Genomic DNA, 19,511 nt, shown 5'->3' on the forward strand with positions numbered 1-19,511 from the left:
TTCCAACCAATACAGCTGCAGGGCCAGAGCAATGGTACAGCAGCTAGGGCACTTGCCTTGCATGCAGTTGACCAGGGTTCAACCCCTGGCATCCTGTAGGGATCCCCCCTGCACCCCCACCCAAGCACCACCAGGAGAGATTCCTGAGTGCAGAGCTAGGAGAAACCCCTGAGCATTGCCAGGTGTAGCCAGAAAACAAATAAACAACCAGAATAAAAACCGCTACAAATTTAGTCTTTACAAGGTTTTTCTTTACGAACACCAACAAGCTAAATTTAAAACGTCAACCGTTAAGAAGCACTGCCTGTGTCAACCAGTCAAATGCCTGATGTGAGCACCATGTGAGGGACGCTGGCACCTCACAGCAAATTCTTAAAAGGCAACGAGATTACGACCTGCCCAACTTACCTTTCTGTGCTTTACCAGTAAAGTTCCATCTGGTCCAAACACAGCACAGGTGTTATATAATTTCCCAGCATCTTCTTCAGGAATGGAACCTTTCATTGAGGGAAAATACACAGTTACAGAAGATGCTCTGAATAAACCATCATTTTATACTCTGACAAAGACTCAACAGATTTTCATTTGAGTCCAACAATAAAGCTTATTATAGTTACTGTTATTATTTAGAGTATACTATTTTCTAAAAGGGACTTAATAGTGGATAGCATTTTTTTGGTTTTTTTTTTTCATTGTTGTCGCTGAAAATAATCTTACAGGAGTAAACTTCAGAATATAGATAAAATGTAATTAGGAAAGATGTCATAAGCATGCTTCAGATTTGTTCCTTTTTTTTTTTTTTGCATTTTGGGGTCACACCCAGCGATGCTCAGGGGTTACTCCTGGCTCTGCACTCAGGAGTTGCTCCTGGCAGTGCTTGGGGTACCATATGGGATGCTGAGGATTGAACCTGGGTCAGTTGCGGCAAGGCAAACGCCCTACAGGCTGTGATATCACTCCGGATACTCAAATTTGTTCTTAATCCAGTTCCAATACTGAGCCGCACTCTCTCTATAATACTGTGGCACCATGGGAATTCACTGTTGTTCAAACTTAAACACACAGGTCCCACACAAGCATGGTATTTAAAAAAAGGCTGAGGGGCTAAAGCGATAGCACAGCGGGTAGGGTGTTTGCTTTGCACGCAGCTGACCCGGGTTCGATTCCCAGCATCCTATATGGTCCCCTGAGCACTCCCGGGGGCAATTCCTGAGTGCAGAGCCAGGAGTAACCCCTGTGCATCACTAGGTGTGACCCAAAAAAGAAAAAGAAAAAAGGCTGAAAGATGGGAATATAAGCTACAGCTCTTTGAATCACTGAACGGATCTCTTCTTGTTCTGCCTTCTTTTCTACCTCTAGAGTATTTAGCATAATACAGAGGTAATTTTGCTTGTTGTATTTATGGAACCAACTTTACTGTACTTTTTTTTTAATTTAAGCAAATGGAAAATTCTAAACTATATTTCAAAACCACTTAAAGTTATCTTAATGTATGTTGTTACTTTATGACAAAAAAAAAAAACCCTGTAACCCTGTATTAGTATACTGAAAAGTTCAGATGTGGTTTTTCTTCCCACTGTACTTTCACCTCTTCTCCAGGGAAAAATCCTATTATCACTTGATATGGGTTGTGTAATTTTTTATTTGTCTATTTGTTTTTGGGTTTCGGGTCATAGCCAACAATGCTCAGAGGCTACTCCTGATTCTGTACTCATGAATGACTCTTGACAGTGCTCAGGGGACCATATGGGATGGCAGGGATGGAATCTGGGCCAGCTGCCTGCAAGGCAAGTGCATGTAGTATCCCTCCAGCCCCCGTTGTACAATATTCACTATGTCTTTGGCAGGCAGGAGCCCTGGGAACCACAAGGAGCCCCAAGCCCCACCCCAGAGTACTGAGCAGGAAGTAACACCCTACCATCTACTTTAGTCTTTCTAATGATTAAATTGTTTGGAAAACTGAAATGTGACAACAGAACTTATTGGATATTTTTTAATATTTCAGCCACTATACCTTGAGGGTAGGAAGTTACCTCCTATGAGATATATGCCACATTCCTTTGCTACTTCTGAAAGCTTCCGTGTCGATTCACCAGGAATTTTTTCTGCATATTCAGCAAAATAGTTTGTGCCGTATGGAGAATTAAAGCATTCCTAGAATAATGGTGGCAAGAAAAAAGGTGAAAACAAACAAACAACAACAAACCACACCAAAATGTCCATTTAAATTTTGCTACGAAAGACAGCTGCTGCTTCTAATTTGCCCTCAAAGGGGTAAAGCAGAGCTGATTCAGAAAAATACTAACATCACCACACAGATCAGGACACTGTGGCCACAAGGTAGGACGCAGCAGCTGGCCCAGGCACATCCTGTTTCCCTGGCTGAGTGCTAGACTTGTTTCAGTCTTGCGTCTGCAAGGAGAATGAGCTCAAATTTTGCCCGCCCAGGCTCTATCACAGCTGGGTTTACTTAAAGGACTCAGGCTCTTAGAATGAATCCATACCCCTCAAATGATATTATGAATATAAGTAACCCGCCAAAAGGCCTGTGCATGAAAAAAGCTCTGAAAGCCACAGAAATTAAGCTACTTCCTGAGCTGTCAACTAACTTTCTAAGCTCCATCCCGGCACTGCTATTCCAATTCTGTAAAATCTCCACAAACCAGGGCGGGTTTTTTTCCTTACAGCTGTGACTTATCATGGAACAAATAACTACTGAACTGCCCTGCTACTTCACACACACACGCATTCACTGAAGTTCCCTGTGCACCAAGCACACTCAGTTGATATCGCCAGCGCTGGGAAACCCAACCCACAGGCCACCAGTCTGCACAGGCCTACGGTTCTCAAAGTGCTCACACTGAAATCACCTGAACACACTGGAAATTACTAAGGCCCAGTGTCACCCCCAGAGGTTATTTTGATGCAGGTTATTTTGATGCAACTGTCAGCACATTTGTGGTCCGACTTTGAACCAAGTGAGTAGAGAGAGTTTAGGAATAATCTAAGCGCTTCAGAGGATCCAAAGAAGGAAACTTTGAGAACATTTGGTACAGTAAATATGGCAGACGTGGGATGCAGGATTCTGGTGCCTTCAACTCAGGACCTCTGGACTCTGACTCCTGACACGTCCACAACCCTTCTCGGGGGTACCCTCTACTTGCTGAGAAAGAAATGGAGAGCAGCCTTCAGCTGGTTCTGTTCTAAAATGAATCTCCAAGGAAAGGGACAGTCCTACCACCTTTAAAACATCAAAGCTTCCCTACATGTCCCTAACAAATTTTCAGTCACTTAATTCCCCCCCCACACACACATCCCCCTTCCCCCCAGCAATGTTGGAGGTTTGGGGCTAAAGTGCATCTGACCTGTCCTATAAAGTCCCTCAATCAACAAAGATTCTGAACAGGACAGAGGATTCTCAAGTTGATGATCTGGAACCAGGTCTCCGGGCACATTTATTGCAAAGACCCACGCTAGTGTCACTTTTCATGCAAACAGGGAATAACCCTGGGCGTTGCTAGACCCTTTGCTGGTTTCCGGGACCCCGAAGGACAACAGGTCTGGGGCACTCTGCTCGGCTAGGCCAGCAGGTCCGACAGCGGCAGTGGTCGCCGTACTCACCGGCAAAGAGATGATCTTGGCCCCCTGAGCTGCTGCCTCCCGGATGAGGTCACAGGCACGAATAAGGTTATTTGATTTTATGGAAGAAACCTGAAGCTGGATGAGGGCCAAGCGGAAAGCTGCAAAGATAAAAGAAGATCTGGTGGATGAATCTGACAGAGCTACGATTACTCCCTACCCCCACGCCCTTTGTTACTTGCTGCCTGTTTGATTCTGAGTCACGGGCAATTTTGTCCCTCAGAACATCTGGGAAGGTCTGAAGACATTTCTCTTGACTGTTTTTATTGAGGTACCGTGACTCGAAATATTGTTAATTATACTTTTTGTGCATATATCGTTCCAACTCGGTAACCATTCATCACCACAGTGCCCCCGTTCACTTCACCAGCCTGACGACAGTTCTCCTTGTCACGACTGGTGGAATGCAACTGGCATCTAGAGGGTAGAAGCCAAGGGACGCTGATAAACAGGACAGCCACTGACAACACAAAATTATCCCTCTCCAGAAGTCAGTAATACTGAGGTTGAAAGACGGTGCTTTACACTACTGTCCCTCAGTGAAGCCCTGTGGCAGGCCCGGGAATCTGAAGTGGAGTCGGCAGGGCCAGCTTCTCACTTACGAATGAGAACATGGTGCAAAACCACAACACCCAAAAGGAAAGAGTGAGAAAGAGGGAATTTGTCTGCCACAGAGGCAGGGGGTGGGAAGGGGTGGGGGGGTGGCGGGAGGGGCACTGGGAACATTGGTGAGTGGAGAATGGGCACTGGTGGAAGGATGGGTACTCGAACATTGCTCAATTGAGATGTCATCATGAAGATCTGTAAGTCTGTAACTGTATCTCATGATGATTCATTAAAATTAAAAAAAATTTTTTTTTAAATGAGAACATGGCTTGGCACATGAAGATTCTATCTAAACATGATATGATCCCTTCCTGTTTGATCCTGGGCATCTTGCCTAGCTCTCATCCCATTATTGAGAAAGTTCCAGCATGGAAGGCAAAGTTTCTCTTGGTGGTGAGCTGGGGCGGCACGCCCATGGCAATGGGAGATGCAGGTCTCAACTTTCCCACTCCCAGCTGGAGGGGGGGAAGCCAGGGCCCCTGGGAGGCTCTGCACAATGACCAAACACAGAAGGGCCCGTGAGAGGCACCGAACAAGGAAGAGCATCTGCATCTATTCGAAACAAGGAGCTCCCCATTTCTAAGGACTGGGTCTCACGAATGACACAGTCTGCCAACAAGACCCGTCCTCAGTCCTGGGTGGGGTATGGGACACTTCCAGCTCACACCGCCTTTGGTTTTACTCGACTTTAAAGAGTTTTCCTCAAGCTCTTACAGAAATCACGCTCTATAATTCTTTACATAAAAATTTCAATTTAGGGGCTGGAGCGATAGTACAGTGGGGAGGGAATCTGCCTTGCAAGTAGCCATCCAGGGCTCAATTCCTGTCATCCCATATGGTCCCCCAAGCACCACCAGGAGTAATTCCTAAGTACAGAGACAGAGAGTAACTCCTGAGCATTGTCAGGTGTGACCCAAAAAGCCCTCTCCAAGATAATTTTCCACTTAAGGGGCTGGAGAGACAGTATGGCGAGTTAAGGTACTTGCTTTGTTTGCAGCCAACTGGGGTTCAAGCCCAAATGCCGTGTAAGGTCCCCCGAGCACTGCCAGGAGTGATCTCTGAGCAGAGCCAGGAATAAGCCCTGAGCACAGCAGGGTTTGGTCCAAAAGGTCAAAACCAAATAAACAAATTCCCTATTTCTGTTATTGGTATGAACCTGAGTTTCTGTTCATGGTCTAAAGAAAAGGCCATTTTGAAGGATCCCAAACAGGCCACACCCGACAAAACTCTGCAAAACATCAGGCCTAAGAACACAGCTCACCGCAGCTTCTCCACACCATGTCCACTGGTGTCTGAACACACTCCCGTCAAAGTGCTCTCCTTGGGAGCCTCTTATCACGGGACAAATGTCCCAATGACAGCAACGGCAAATCCCAGCTTCTGATGAAAGGCTTGACTCAAGTGAAGCTGAAAAGCAGGAGCACTCAGACACCTTATTCTTCCACGTGTCTAAACACAGTGAGAACAGGGCAGGAGGGATAGTACAATGGGTAGCGCTTGCACACAGCTGACCCAGGTTCCATCCCAGGCATCCCATATACCATAAGGTCCCCAAGCACTGCAGGAGTAATTCCTGAGAACAAAGTCAGGAGTAAGCCCTGAGCATCGCCAGGTGTAACCCCAAAAGATACCCTCCTCCCCCCTCAAATAAGTGAGAAGAGCTCATTATAGTCCTGAAGATAGCTTAAGAAATAATTGTAGAATCTGGATGAAGACAAGCAACAACTAAAACTGGAAATAAAAGCTAGCTTCACTTTGGGGTACACAGAGACCCAGAGGTCTCCACCATGTCACACATACAAATGTCCACTGTAACTCAGAGTGAGGAGATGAAGTCCACCGCACATATACTCTTGGCTTCCTCTTACCCCAATCCCACCCAGAAGTGCAGCTGTTCTGAACTAGGCTCAGAACTGTCTGCCTGGCTCTGCAGAGCTTCTGCAGCAGGGAAATCCACTGCTCACAAGGGCATTCCCTTGCCGGTAAAGGTCACTTTATCTCTTCAGTTGTAAATGTAAATACAAGGTTAAGGTTCCTAGGTCACTAAGGAGCAAGGAAAGATATACTATGGGGAAAAACTCAAACTATAGTATGTGAAAGGAGACATAATATATAATATATACACACCTGATAATCTTTCATTACCTGTATTGCAAATCCAAAAGAGAAAGAGAGAAGTGCCTAGCAAAGAGGAAAGGGCTGGGGGACATGGGAAAAGGGGGAACAGGAGGAAAACTGGGACCGTTGGTGGTGGGAAATATAACACTGGTAAAGGGATGGGTATTAGAACACTATGACTAAAACTCAATCATAAACACCTCTATAATTGTTTTTTGTTTTTTTTTGTTTGTTTTGTTTTTTGGGTCACACCGGGCAATGCACAGAGGTTACTCCTGGCTCTGCACTCAGGAATTATCCCTGACGGTGTTCAGGGGGCCATATGGGATGCTGGGAATCGAACCCGGGTCGGCCGCGTGCAAGGCAAACGCCCTACCCGCTGTGCTATTGCTCCAGCCCCAACACCTCTATAATTGTGTATACCACTGAGTTGGACTGGAGCAATAGCACAGCGGTAGGGCATTTGCCTTGCACGCGGCCAACCCAGGTTCGATTCCTTCGTCCCTCTCGGAGAGCCTGGCAAGCTACCAAGAGTATTCCGTCCGCACGGCAAAGTCTGGCAAGCTCCCCGTAGCGTATTCGATATGCCAAAAGCAGTAGCAACGAGTCTCAGAGACGTTACTGGTGCCTGCTCGAGCAAATGAACAACGGGACTGCAGTTCTACAGTGCAAAGTCGGAATCACTGATTCAATAAATTTTTTAAAAATATATAACATATAGATGTAATATATCTCTACATATAAAATACACAATAAATATAGTAAAGAACAAGCCAATGAGACTGGACAGAGCAGGTGCTAAGGTGACTGACCCTTGCTTAATCCTGGGCACCTGACAACTGCCTGGGAGTGATTCCTCAGCAGAGCCAAGAGCAAGCCCAGACCACTGCAGGGTGCAGCCCTACACAAAGCAAAAAGACATGGGCCAGAGCCGTAGTACAGCAAGGAGGGCTGCCTGCACACAGTCGATCCAGGTTCAGTCCAGTCCCAGACTTCTCATATGGTTCCCTGAGCGCTGACAGGAGTGATCTCTAAGCTTAGAGAAAGGAGTAAGCCCTGAGTACAAACATCCAGATGTGGCCCCCCCCCAAAAAAAAGTTGAAATGAGAGAAAGTGCTAGGACCTTTACAGAACTGAGTATCACTTGGGTTCTGTTTTATGGGGGGTGCGCGGGGATGTGGGGAGGGAGGCACTCCCAGCAGTGTTTGGAGAACATGAGATACTAGGGCTCCAACTCAGGGCTGCCACACGCAAACCATGTGTTCCAGCCCCTTGCGCCATTTCCCCAGCTCCACCAACTCTCTTTTGCAGGGGCTGGAGCGGCAGCAAGGCGGTAGGAGGTCTGTCTTGAGCACGGCTGACTGGGGTTCAATCCCCAGCACCTCACCAGGAGTGATCATTGAGTACAGAGCCTGAGCACAGCTGGGTGTGGCCCCCAAACAACAACAAACAAAAATTCTCTCCTGCAGAAGGAACAACCAGCTTGCAGTGGAAAGTTGCCCCAGGTCAGTAAACAGTCAGGTCCAGCACCCGCCAAAGCCAACTCAGTCCTGCCCATCCTCCTCCAGTCAGACCCAGAAGGCAGCCTGTAAAAAGCATTCGTGAGTGTACATGGACGGGAGCCATAGCACAGCAGGTAGGGCATTTGCCTTGCACGCAGTCATCCCGGGTTCACTTTCTCCGTCCCTCTCGGAGAGCCCGGCAAGCTACCAACAGTATCCTGCCCTCATGGCAGAGTCTGGCAAGCTATCCGTGGCAGATTTGATATGCCAAAAACAGTAACAAGTCTCACAACAGAGACATTACTGGTGCCCGCTTGAGCAAACAGATCAACAACCGGAGGACAGTGCTACAGTGCTACAGTGATTGTACATAGCCAGATCCTGAAGACAGCCCTGGAGACTGACGTTCTGGGTTCTACTCCTGAGTAAAAGATGCAGTGAACCCCGAATTCATGGTGGCCCAGCTGGCATTCTAGGTGAAGTGAGCGAAGAAACAGCACTTCACAAACCTTTCCACCCCATGAAAACGCACAAGCCCTTACAAGTGGCCGAGGTGGTGGGGAGCAGTTTCTTTCTGCTTTTACACACCATGCAAAAGTTACAAATTGTGGAGTCCAGCGGAGCTCGAAACTGCCCCAGGACGATCCCAGATGGAAACGTCCAAGTGAAAATAATACCTAACCTGAAAAGTTCAATGTCCGGAGGCAGAAACAACCTGTCCCGTTGGTCCCTCCCTCCCCGCCTGGGGGTGGGGAGGTTGGCTCAGAAGTGGACATTAGTCAGTATCCTCTGTCAATGGCGTGAAGGAGCAAATTCTCTCGCCTCAGCCAGAATCAAAGAGAACAAGGCTTTCGTTTTCACGCGGCAGGAATCAAATCACAAATTCTGTCCGACGCCTTAGCAAAAACTCATGCTCAAAAGAGAAAAGTCGGGGGTCGGGGCGATGGTAGTACGGCAGGGGGGACGTTTGCTTTGCACGAGGACGACCCGGGTCCGATCCCCCCGGATCCCATATGGTCCCCACCACCCTCCACCCCTAGCACCGCCGGGAGTGATTCCTGAGTGCAGGGCCAGGAGTAAGCCCTGAGCACTGCTGCACGTGACCCCAAAAGCAGAAACAAACAAAAATCTAAGGGGAAGCGCGTGAAGCTCGTCGGGCTGCTCCCCTCACGGTGTCCAGCGCACACGACCCTCCTGGCCCTCCCGGAAGGCTGGAATCGTCCCCCGCCGCGTCCCGGCCCCTCAGCCCCCTCCCGAGTCCCCAATTCCCAGAGGCCACGGGCGCGGCGGGACACGGGCACGCAGGAGGGGAGGTGGAGTCGGAGAAGCCCGTCTTTCCTCCTCCAGCGTCGCCCCCGCGGCTTCCCCTCCGGTCCGGAGTCCGGCGGCCGCGTCACTTACTGGCCATGGCTCCCCGGGGCAGGACCATGGGCACAGCGGACACGACACGGATTGTAAGGACCGGCGCGGCGTGCGCGGGGGCGTGGCCAAAATGCACGCTGGAGGCGGGGCCGGTCCGCGCGCGTGGGGCGGGACCGAGTGGCCCGTCAGGGGCGGGGCAGAGCCGCACGCCGGGGGCGTGGCCGAGCCACACGCGGAGGCGGGGCCAAAATGCACGCCGGGGGCGGGGACTAAATACGCGCCGGGGGCGGGGCCGAGTCGCACGCCCCGCCTCCCCGCCCGCCGCCGTCTTAAGTTCAAAATTGTTCATTCCAGCTGACCTCACACTGCCTAACTAGAACGCCTGCCGTTTAGACCAAGGATAGGCCAGCTAGAAATGACTAATTACAACACGGTCTTCGGGAGGCGGAGAATTTTTTTTTTTAATGTGGCCTAAGTCGGAATGGTATTGCTGGTAAACGTTTAACAAGCTGCGTCTGAAAAAGGTCTGAACCTGTTACTTGTTGAATCGCACCTGCTGGCAACCCAATTCCAGCAAATCTTTTGTGCTATTTGCTGTCTGGGGTGGAATTATCCAGGTTTATGTCAGATGTAAATGATGTAGGACAAGTGTCCTGTGTAATGGAAACCAGGGAAAAGACTGTAAGGGTTCAAACACGCCGGGGGCGATGGATTCTTGAGAATAAGGAATGTGCTTCCTTCTGAAAGTGAAAGGCTGCTTGTAAGGTTGATGAGAAAAACAATCCCAGCTAACTGTCACTGTCATCCCATTGCTCTTCGATTTGCTCCAGCAGGCACCAGTAACATTTCCATTGTGACACTTGTTGTTACTGTTTTTGGCATATCAAATATGCCATGGGAAGCTCGCCAGGCTCTGCCGAGCGGGCGGGATACCCTTGGTAGCTTGCCGGGCTCTCTGCCCCAGCTAACATGGAACATAAATAGCTGGACTTGAAGTCACAGAGCCTATAACAAAGTCAGAATTCACTGTGCATAAAATTACACGTTTCTTATGTAAGAATTTACTGTGTGTAAATTTACTTTAGGACTTTTACATTTATATTTGCTAGAACTGACTTTTGTGTTTTGTATGTTGGTGCTTGTCAGGTTCTGGAACAAGATAATAAAGCTTGATATTCTTTTTAATACTTAGCATAGTTAAGCTTACATTGGAATTGATCTTGAGTTTTTTATTTAATTATTTATTTTTTGGCGACCCCCGGCGATGCTCAGGGCTTACTTCTAGGTCTACTCAGGGATCACTCCTTGGCAGGGCTGGGGGATCATATTGGGTGCTGGGTATCAAAGCCGCTTCTGCTGCGTGCCGGACAAGCGCCCCCTAACAGCTATACTAGTTCTCTGGCCTTTAGTTGTTTTGCTTATTTTTTTAAAAAAAAAAAAAACTTTTGACAATAGCACAGCGGGTAGGGCATTTGCCTTGCAGGAGGCAACCGGGCTTCGATTCCCAGCATCCCACATGGTCCCGAGAGCACTGCCAGGAGTAACCCCGGAGCATCGCTGGGTGTCCCAAAAAGAAAAACACTTTTGACCATAAAAATAAATGAAATTCTAATACACAACACAAATTCATTTGCAACATAGAGTTTTTGTAAATATCAGGCTGTGAAAGAAGTCAGACACAAAAGTCAGGTTTTTTTTTTCCCTTTTATCATGAAATATCCACAGCAGTGAAATCTACAAAATAAACCAGTGGTTGCCAAGGGCTGGGGACGTAATGGGGCAAGTGGTATGTATGTGTGTAGTATGACTGCTAATGTGTATGGAGTTTCTTAGATAATAAGATGTTCCATTTCAAAATTAAGCAGTGAATGATAGTTGCACAATTCTATAGATTAACACTAAAACACCCCAAATTGCAGGCTTAATAAGGAGTTTTTCATGGAAATGTTGAAATATTACCTCCGTTACATATCTAACCTATGCAACCATTTTCCAACATCCACTTCAATTTTAAATAGATCAACCCGGCAGTTCAAAGGGCTGAGTGTTTGCTTTTATGTTGCCTGGGTTTGATCCCGGGACCACATCCGCAGAGCACCAAGAGTTCCTTCCAAGCACAGAGCTAGATGGAGCTCCCCTAGCACTAACCGGAGTAGCACAATAGTTAAATTTGCTCATCTCTGGCAGCTCGTTTTATATTTAGAATATCAGGCTTTGAGGTAATGTGTGAAACATAACAGAGCCAAATATGGTTGAGTATATAGGTACAAACTCATCAACCCTACTAGAAAACATGCTTTACCAATGGTGGGAAAGAGCCAACAAATCTATGACTTAAAAAGCTATAGTTTCCAGGGAATGGGGGGTGAGAACATATGGTTGTCCCTTTTCACTAAATTTTTCTGAGAGCAGGGATTAGACCTACCAGGCCAGGTGGTTCAGGCCTAGGGGCTGGCTCTACAGCAATGATCAGGCCCAGCAGCTAATCAGAGCCATGGTGCCTTGGGAGCCATGGGGGTGGCTAGGGATCAAACTCAGTTCTATGCACATCTACATCATGTATCCCTAACCCCTGAACTAACTACCCAGCCCCTAAATCAATGTCTTTGTGTTTTAGTTTTCAAATCTTGGGAACACACCAAAAAAATCTCAACCTCTGTAATCTGCGATAGCCAATGAGAGGTAGATAGTCAACAACCGTGAATCCTAGTTCTGAAAGAGTGGCAAGCCAGGGGAGGATGAGTCAGGACAATTAAGGAAATGTATTTTACTACTCACAATTAGTAACTGTGATGTTAATTCAGATGAGGAACTGAAGTTCAGAGTAGTTCAAAGTGGTGAATAATTTACTACGTGTGGAATGCAATGTCACTCGGTGACCTCTTTTCCCTTCTCCTCTAGATACAAACAAAAATCTAAGATGTACAAACCTGAAATCTGAGTATTCAAATAACACTGAGTATGGACCTTAATTTTGTCTAAAAAATTTACAATTGTTCAGAGAATTTAGAGATACTTATAGAGGTTTATGAATAAAAGAAGAGACACTGTCATTAAGAACAACGATCTGAGCAAACTGTACTGGTTTATTTACAATTGTAATTTATAAACAGTAACACAAACATTTTTACATTAGTATTATGAAAAAGTCCCATGGCTGAGATGGGCAAAAAAAAAAAAGATACTTTAGGACATCTAAAAGGGATGAAGAGGAAAGGAAAAAATGCAATACAACAGTTGCAGGGAGAGTTATAAATATCAAGCATTGCACAAAGTGCAATTTCATGCAAATGTCTTCAACCACTCAAACTTTTTATTAGCTATTAGAATATTATCTTGAATTATGTTGCCTTTTATTCACTTGATTTTCATTAAGTAAACTAAAATAAATTACTGTAAACAAGGTAGACATAAGTATTTCTTTTAACACCCCCTAGAAAAATTCATTTGATTTTAGAACATGGCAGATTGTGAAGAACTGTGACTTCCCAGGGATTCTTCATAAGAAGTCACTTTGTAGGTAGCAGAGAGACAGTACAGTGGGTAGGGCGCTTATCTTGCAAGCGGCCAGCCTGGTTAGATCCCTGGCACTCCATACGGTCCTCCAAGCAATGCCAGGAGTGATTCCTGAGTGCAGAGCCAGGAATAACCCTGAGCACAGCCAGTGGACCCCAAAACAAAAACAACAACAAAAAGTTACTTTGTAAATTTCATTATGTTCCAGATTTCTTTTACCAAATAAGTCTAACATGGACCTTAACAAATTAAGCTGAGACATTCCGGTTTTGTCATTTTAAGAGAGTAAAAAGTTTCAAACCTCTAGAACTTTAGTAAGATAAAAACCAAAAGAAGAAAATGAAATTTCAGAAAGTGATAAGATAAATACAACTGTAGTTTATTCTTTTAATTATTTCGTTTTCATTTAAAGTGGATATTAGTATGGTCACAGACCATAATCTCAAAGAGAGTAAGTCAGTGTATGATCAACACTTGTTTTGAAATATCCCACATCAAATATTCCACTCGTAATAAAAACCAATGACATTTTTACAAATACAACTCTGTCACCAAAATGTTTAATCTCGTGCCTATCTACTTAATATAATGCTTTTCACTGCTCCTTAGAAACCATAGGATGAAGTTTAGTATCTGAAGCACTCAGTGTTCAAATTATTAGTACATGGTACGAAGAAAATTTATAAGTTGATGTATCAACATTGTACTAGCTTGGACTGCTTTTCTGAGTTGGCTGGAGTCTTCATCCATTTCATTAAAAATATTTTATTTTTTAAGAAAAGAAATAGCAAGCTAATTAACCTATGTAATACTTTTTCATTTCTGATACTGTTCAGTGAGTAAATAATGTAGTATTTAAAGGGATCTCTTTAATTCTATCTCTATTTCAGTGAAGACATTGCAAATATGTATATATAAGTTCACTGTTAAATCTGAAAGTGATGCATATTCCATTAAAACAGCTCTTCAAAACAGAACTGCATTCTATACCCTCAGGTTCATAAGGGCACAGGGTCAGTTACTTTGAAGTCATTTAATAACTGACCTTTATAATAAATCGTTTTACAAAACTAAAAATGCAAAATTAAATTTAAAATGTTTTTCAACTGTCCAGAGATTGATTATAATAATTTATACTTCCTTATATTTGCTCTTCAATTAAAGTATAATCATTTACACTTTCTTAGACCTGCTACCCATGAGCAAATGAAAAGTCTCCAGTTAATATTCAGTCAGGAAAATATGTCCATGTTTCTCTTGGTCGCCTTAATTCCTTTTGAATACTTTTCTGGTATATTAACTTTCCAAAGCATCCAAAACTTTCATGATCTGTTGTTTTATGGCTTTGGTTGCATCTCCTGCATTTGGAATCAAATACCTAGGGGGGAAAATACATACATATTAACACAATCCTTTCCCGTCCGGACTCATCCAGATGTCAGAGCTTCTCACTGGCAAAGGCAGCGGAGATTTTCTTCTATGTATTTATTAATTTAATTTAACAATTTAGTTTAACAATTCTTAAAACCATTTTGAAAGAAAGAAAACCTAGATGTTTATATCTTTCAAAAACATTTAAAATATTTCTTTCAAGAATTTGACATCCAGATTTTCTTTCTAAAGCTAACCATTTAAACTTGAGATCTTTACATTTTTCTTTCAAAAAACATTTTTTTTTTGGGGGGGGAAGCGGGGAGCGAGCAAACCTGGTTGAGCTTGGGGCTTACTCCTGGCTCTAAACTCAGGGTATTATATGTGGTGCTAGCGACTGAACCCAGATCAGCCATATGCAAGAAAGCACCTTAGCCTCTGTACTGTCTCTCTGCCTCCCAAATATGCCTTAAGGTCATTTTTCTTACAGGCAGAAGTAGTTCCTTGAACCACTATTAAATATAAATGAACAGAAAATAAGATATATATAACATTCTTCTGCATAATACAGATATAATTCAAACAATTAGTTCTAGTCTAAGAAAATGGCAACTCCAACAATTTTTGGCCTTGAGCAAGTAATTTAAATTTAGTAACAGATTCATATATGTAAAATTGGTATAATTTTTCCAAATTTATATATGAAATGAAATACTTTAAAAAGATTTTAAAATCTTAAATTTTAAAAGGATAAAGTACATGGTAATTATGGACTTTATTACTAAAAGTATTAATACTTTTCCAAGTATATTAATATACTGCTCATTTTCTATAAAATCTAAAGCAAATTGATACTATATAAATTGCCTATGTCTGAGGTCAGAGCAATAATACAGTTGGTAGGGTTCTTGCCTGGCATGAGACTGACCTGGGTTCTATCCCGGCATCCCAACAGTTCCCTGAGACTGCCAGGCATAATTCCTGAGTAAAGAGCCAGGAGTAACCCCTGAGCACCGCTCATTGTCCATTGTGGGCTCGTTGTCCCCCCCCAAAAATAGATGGTCTCATATTACAAAGACCTGCGAACTCTAGCTAACTTATCTTTCAAAATGCTGAATTTAAAAGGCATTCTAAGCACCATATAAAAACTTCGCATTTCTTTAGAAAAATGCATGGGAAAACCTCTAAAAATAATCCGAAGCACAAATGAAAGAATCACAATTCAAATGTTCTCTGATTAAGATTGGTTTGTAATTAGATGAGAAATAGATAGCACCCACTGAACTTATTTAGGAGAATTTATCCTGGGAAGATTTATTCAACATGTATGTACATAAAGATTAAAAGAAGGTTCATTAAAAATGCCAATAGTGAAAAACTAGAAACAACTTTAACATCCACCACAGAGAACTGGTTTAATCAGAGAACAGCCACATAGTTTATTATCTTCCAGGACATGTGTTAAGTATGGGATGGCTCAAAGTTCATGCTTTGCCAACTAGAACTACAAGCTTCAACCTCACCTACCACCTTATCCCCAGCACTGCCAGAAGCAGCCCATAAGCACCATGTTGGGTATGCCCAAAGCACAGAGATGAGGGTGGCCTTAAGCCCCGAGACCCAAGACAAAGAAAGATAAAAGGCAAGAGTGACTAAACTGTTACAGACCAAATAAATGGTGTCCAATCTAAAGAAGGTCATTACAAACATTATATATGCACTAAGGAATCAATACATCAAGAGCACTGACTCTTATTAACATAATATGCACCAAATAGAGGGGAAGGAAAGTTCTTTTTTTTTTTCTTTTTGGGTCACACCTGGCGGTGCACAGGGGTTACTCCTGGCTCTGCACTCAGAAATTACTCTTGGCAGTGCTCAGGGGACCTTATGGGATGCTGGGAATCGAACTAGGGTCAGCCGAGTGCTATCACTCCAGGCCCAGGGAAGGAAAGTTCTTAAAGCAACTACTACTCGTCTTGAGGAGTAACAGAGGGAAACACAACAGCAGGAGACACTTTAACATATCACTCCATCACTGAGCAGATCAGACAGAAAATTAGTAAGGACAAAAAAGACCTAAATGAGCAATAGAAGAGCAGGGATCCCTGTCCTCCAAAGATGAATATTCTTTTACAGTGCACATGGAAATGCTCCAAAACCAATCACAATCTGGGACACAGAACATGGGCCATAAAGTCATGAAGATAGAAGTCATTAACTCCCTCTTCAGGTCACAACACTACTGGAGGTGGAAACTGACCATAAAAAGAAAGCCAGGGGGGAAAAAATCAAACTTAAGGAGACAAAACAACATACTGTTGAATAATCACTGGGTCAAAAAAGAAAATTAAGAATAAATAAAAAGACTCCTGGAAATTACTGAGAATAAAGAGCTATCAGAATTTATAGGTCACAGCAACAGCAGTACTATGAGGGAAATTCCTAGTAATACAGGCTTCCTTATATTAAGAGACAAGAAATATCTTCAGGGTATACAAAAGATCAATGAAACCAGGAGCTTAAGACTGAAAAACCCTTTCATATATTCATTTAGAAAAAAAAAAAGAAAACTCCGATCAGAAATGAAGTATAATAGATATCTTCAGAAATACAATAGATATCTTCAGAAATACGAAAGATCCTAAGAAATTGCTATAAGTATGCTCATGCAATGTAAGAAGGAGAACCTAAAAGAAATGGGTGAATTTCTAGAGTCATAAAACTTCCAAGACTGAGCGATGAAGAAGTAGAAAACCTGAGTAGACTAAAAACTAAGGAAATTGAAACGATAATTTAAAAAAAATATTCCCCTAAATGAAATTCTAGCTGGGTTTGCCGAAGAGTTCCAATAACTGTCACTGTCACTGTCATCCCGTTGCTCATCGACTTGTTCCAGCAGGCACCAGTAATGTCTCTCATTGTGAGACTTGCTGTTACAGTTTTGGGCATATCAAATATGCCACAGGTAGCTTGCCAGGCTCTGCCATGCAGGCGCGATACTCTCAGTAGCTTGTCGAACTCTCCGAGAGGGGCGGAGGAATCGAACACGAGTCGGCCGTTTGAAAGGCAAACGCCCTACAGCTGTGCTATTGCTCCAGCCCTCCAATAACTATCCTCTTCAAATTCTTCCAGAAAATCAAATAAATAGGAATTCCACCTAACAGTTTCAATGATACCAACATTACCTTAATACCAAAAATAGGCAGAGACCTTACTAAATAAGAAAGTTGTCGACCAATTTCCCTGAAGACCATAATGCAAAAAATCCTTGATAAAATGTTAGTGAACCAAAAATCAATACATGAAAAAAGATCATACAGCACAATCAAGCTGAAATTATTTCAGAGATGTACAGATGGTTCCGTATATAAAAATCAATGAACTTGACATGTAACATCAACAAAAAGAATAGAAGTAACCTGAGAGGCTTTTTCCCCTATGGAGAACTCCATGTTTTCTCCCGAACATATATTTCTCTCTTTTTCTTTCCCCTCATTATTTCTTTAAACTTCTTTTTCATTTTTATAGAGTTGTTCACAATAATTTATTAGTCAATATTCCAACTCCAACCCCACCACCATTACACCTTCCCACCATTATTATTTTGAATTTTACCACCACTACTCAAGTCTGCCCAAAAGGCTAAATAATTCATTTTGTATTTCTTGCTTGCTTGTTATGAAGAACCCACTAAAAATGATCCAAAAAAAGCTTCCTTAGAGGAAAGTGTGTGAGAATTGCTGTATCTCACTCTGGAGACACTAAGCTCTTTCTTGTGTAAGAGACTAGCATGTTGTTACAGGTGCTATTTTTTTTTTTTTTTTTTTTTGCTTTTTGGGTCACACCTGGCTATGTACAGGGGTTACTCCTGGCTCATGTACTCAGGAATCACTCCTGGCGGAGCTCAGGGGACCATATGGGATGCTGGAAATCGAACCCGGGTCGACCGCGTGCAAGGCAAATGCCCTACCTGCTGTGCTATCGCTCCAGCCCCCTAATATTTTTTTAATCAAGTAAAATTTCTACTTTACACCCCATCATATGTGGTGTACTACTCCTGGTACACGTGGCTTAGAGAATGAGTGACTTCAATAATTCTAAAATAAAATAAACTACTTGTAAGTATTTTGCTTCACTATTTCATCTCCCTCTGAGATTGTTGTGAAGAAAGGCATCCCTGGAATATGTGCTGAAGGTAGTCCTGACTTTCCCCTTCCTACAGAGAACAGTTCCTTGCTCCAGCCTGTCAGGGACTGCTTTCTATGCCACTCAGAACACATGGTCTTTAGACACAGCCTGACCGCTGCCCTTTGGGGCTGGGGGAACATTAGCATCCTTGCAGTGTGGGTGTTTGTGGTTGACTTGACCAGTCCTGACCTGTGCCAGGCATTTCCCCCAGGGGCATAGGTAGGCTGAGGGGTAGAAGTACTGTTTTCTCGGGCCTACCTCCCTCAGTCCCCACTTCACCCGTCACCTGCAACAAAATTGGTGAGTCAGACAGGAGAAAAGTGAAGGAAGAATTTTCCAGGAGGAGGAACCCTGTGGAAATCTACAGGTATTTTCTCTTGGGGAGTATCTCTGTAGCCTGGTCAGAATATAAACTTTACCTTGTGAGATTTTGTTCCCAGGCCAGTTTATCACCCTCTTTCCCTTAACCCTCCCTCTGCGTCCTTAGCCAATCCCCAGAGCGTCTCAGCAAGCAACGGGATATTCTAAATAGAGAACTCTCTAAACTTGCTGGGTTTATGCAACACAACTAGCCAAGCTTATTAAAAGAAAGCTGTGTGCAAATTATAGGAAAAGGTGAAAAGAAAACCAATTCAATTAACTATTGCCTTTATGCTGGAGTGATAGCACAGTGGGTAGGGCATTTGCCTTGCATGCAGTCGACCCGCGTAAGATTCCTCCACCCCTCTTGGAGAGTTTGGCAAGCTACAAAGAGTATCCCGCCCGCATGGCAGAGCCTGGCAAGCTACCCGTGGTGTATTCGATATGCCAAAAACAGTAACAACAAGTCTCACAATGGAGACATTACTGGTGCCTGCTTGAGCAAACAGGATGAGCAATGGGATGACAGTGAAACAGATACAATTGCCTTTATGGAGAAATCAGATTCTAGTTCTACAGAGGCAATTAAACAAGTATATTCTAGAAGGCCTGATTTAAACTGCCCCCTGGATAATCTAGACAAAACTGGGCTTACTGACAGTAGTAGCCGACTTCGTGAAGGGGCTTGAAAAGATGAGTATGCTATTGTGATAGTGGAATAGCAGATAGTGGAAGCCAGAACCTGTTCGGGGAACTTCAACTCAAAAGGCAGGATGAGTTGCTCTCACCCAAGCCTGCCAACTGGCTGCAGGACATAGAGATCCTGATTCTTACTAAGCTGTCTTA

General features: G+C 43.8%; 2 protein-coding genes across 2 annotated transcripts in view; both read right to left on the reverse strand.

Annotated features, from left to right (window-relative positions):
* Window positions 1-9,399, reverse strand: part of NIT2 (nitrilase family member 2) — a 28,036-nt gene extending 18,637 nt beyond the window's left edge. The window contains exons 1-4 of the mRNA XM_055126657.1: window positions 9,267-9,399; window positions 3,622-3,740; window positions 2,034-2,154; window positions 409-497 (exon numbers count right to left, since the gene is read on the reverse strand). Of these exons, the coding sequence (XP_054982632.1) occupies window positions 409-497; window positions 2,034-2,154; window positions 3,622-3,740; window positions 9,267-9,294 (357 nt within the window). The 5' untranslated portion in view covers window positions 9,295-9,399. The remainder of the gene's footprint in view (window positions 1-408; window positions 498-2,033; window positions 2,155-3,621; window positions 3,741-9,266) is intronic.
* A 2,894-nt stretch (window positions 9,400-12,293) lies between these two features.
* Window positions 12,294-19,511, reverse strand: part of TBC1D23 (TBC1 domain family member 23) — a 74,767-nt gene continuing 67,549 nt past the window's right edge. The window contains exon 19 of the mRNA XM_055128796.1: window positions 12,294-14,121. Coding sequence (XP_054984771.1) covers window positions 14,040-14,121 — 82 coding nt within the window. The 3' untranslated portion in view covers window positions 12,294-14,039. The remainder of the gene's footprint in view (window positions 14,122-19,511) is intronic.

The sequence above is a fragment of the Sorex araneus genome, chromosome 2 (assembly GCF_027595985.1).
Source record: "Sorex araneus isolate mSorAra2 chromosome 2, mSorAra2.pri, whole genome shotgun sequence".
NCBI lineage: Eukaryota > Metazoa > Chordata > Mammalia > Eulipotyphla > Soricidae > Sorex > Sorex araneus.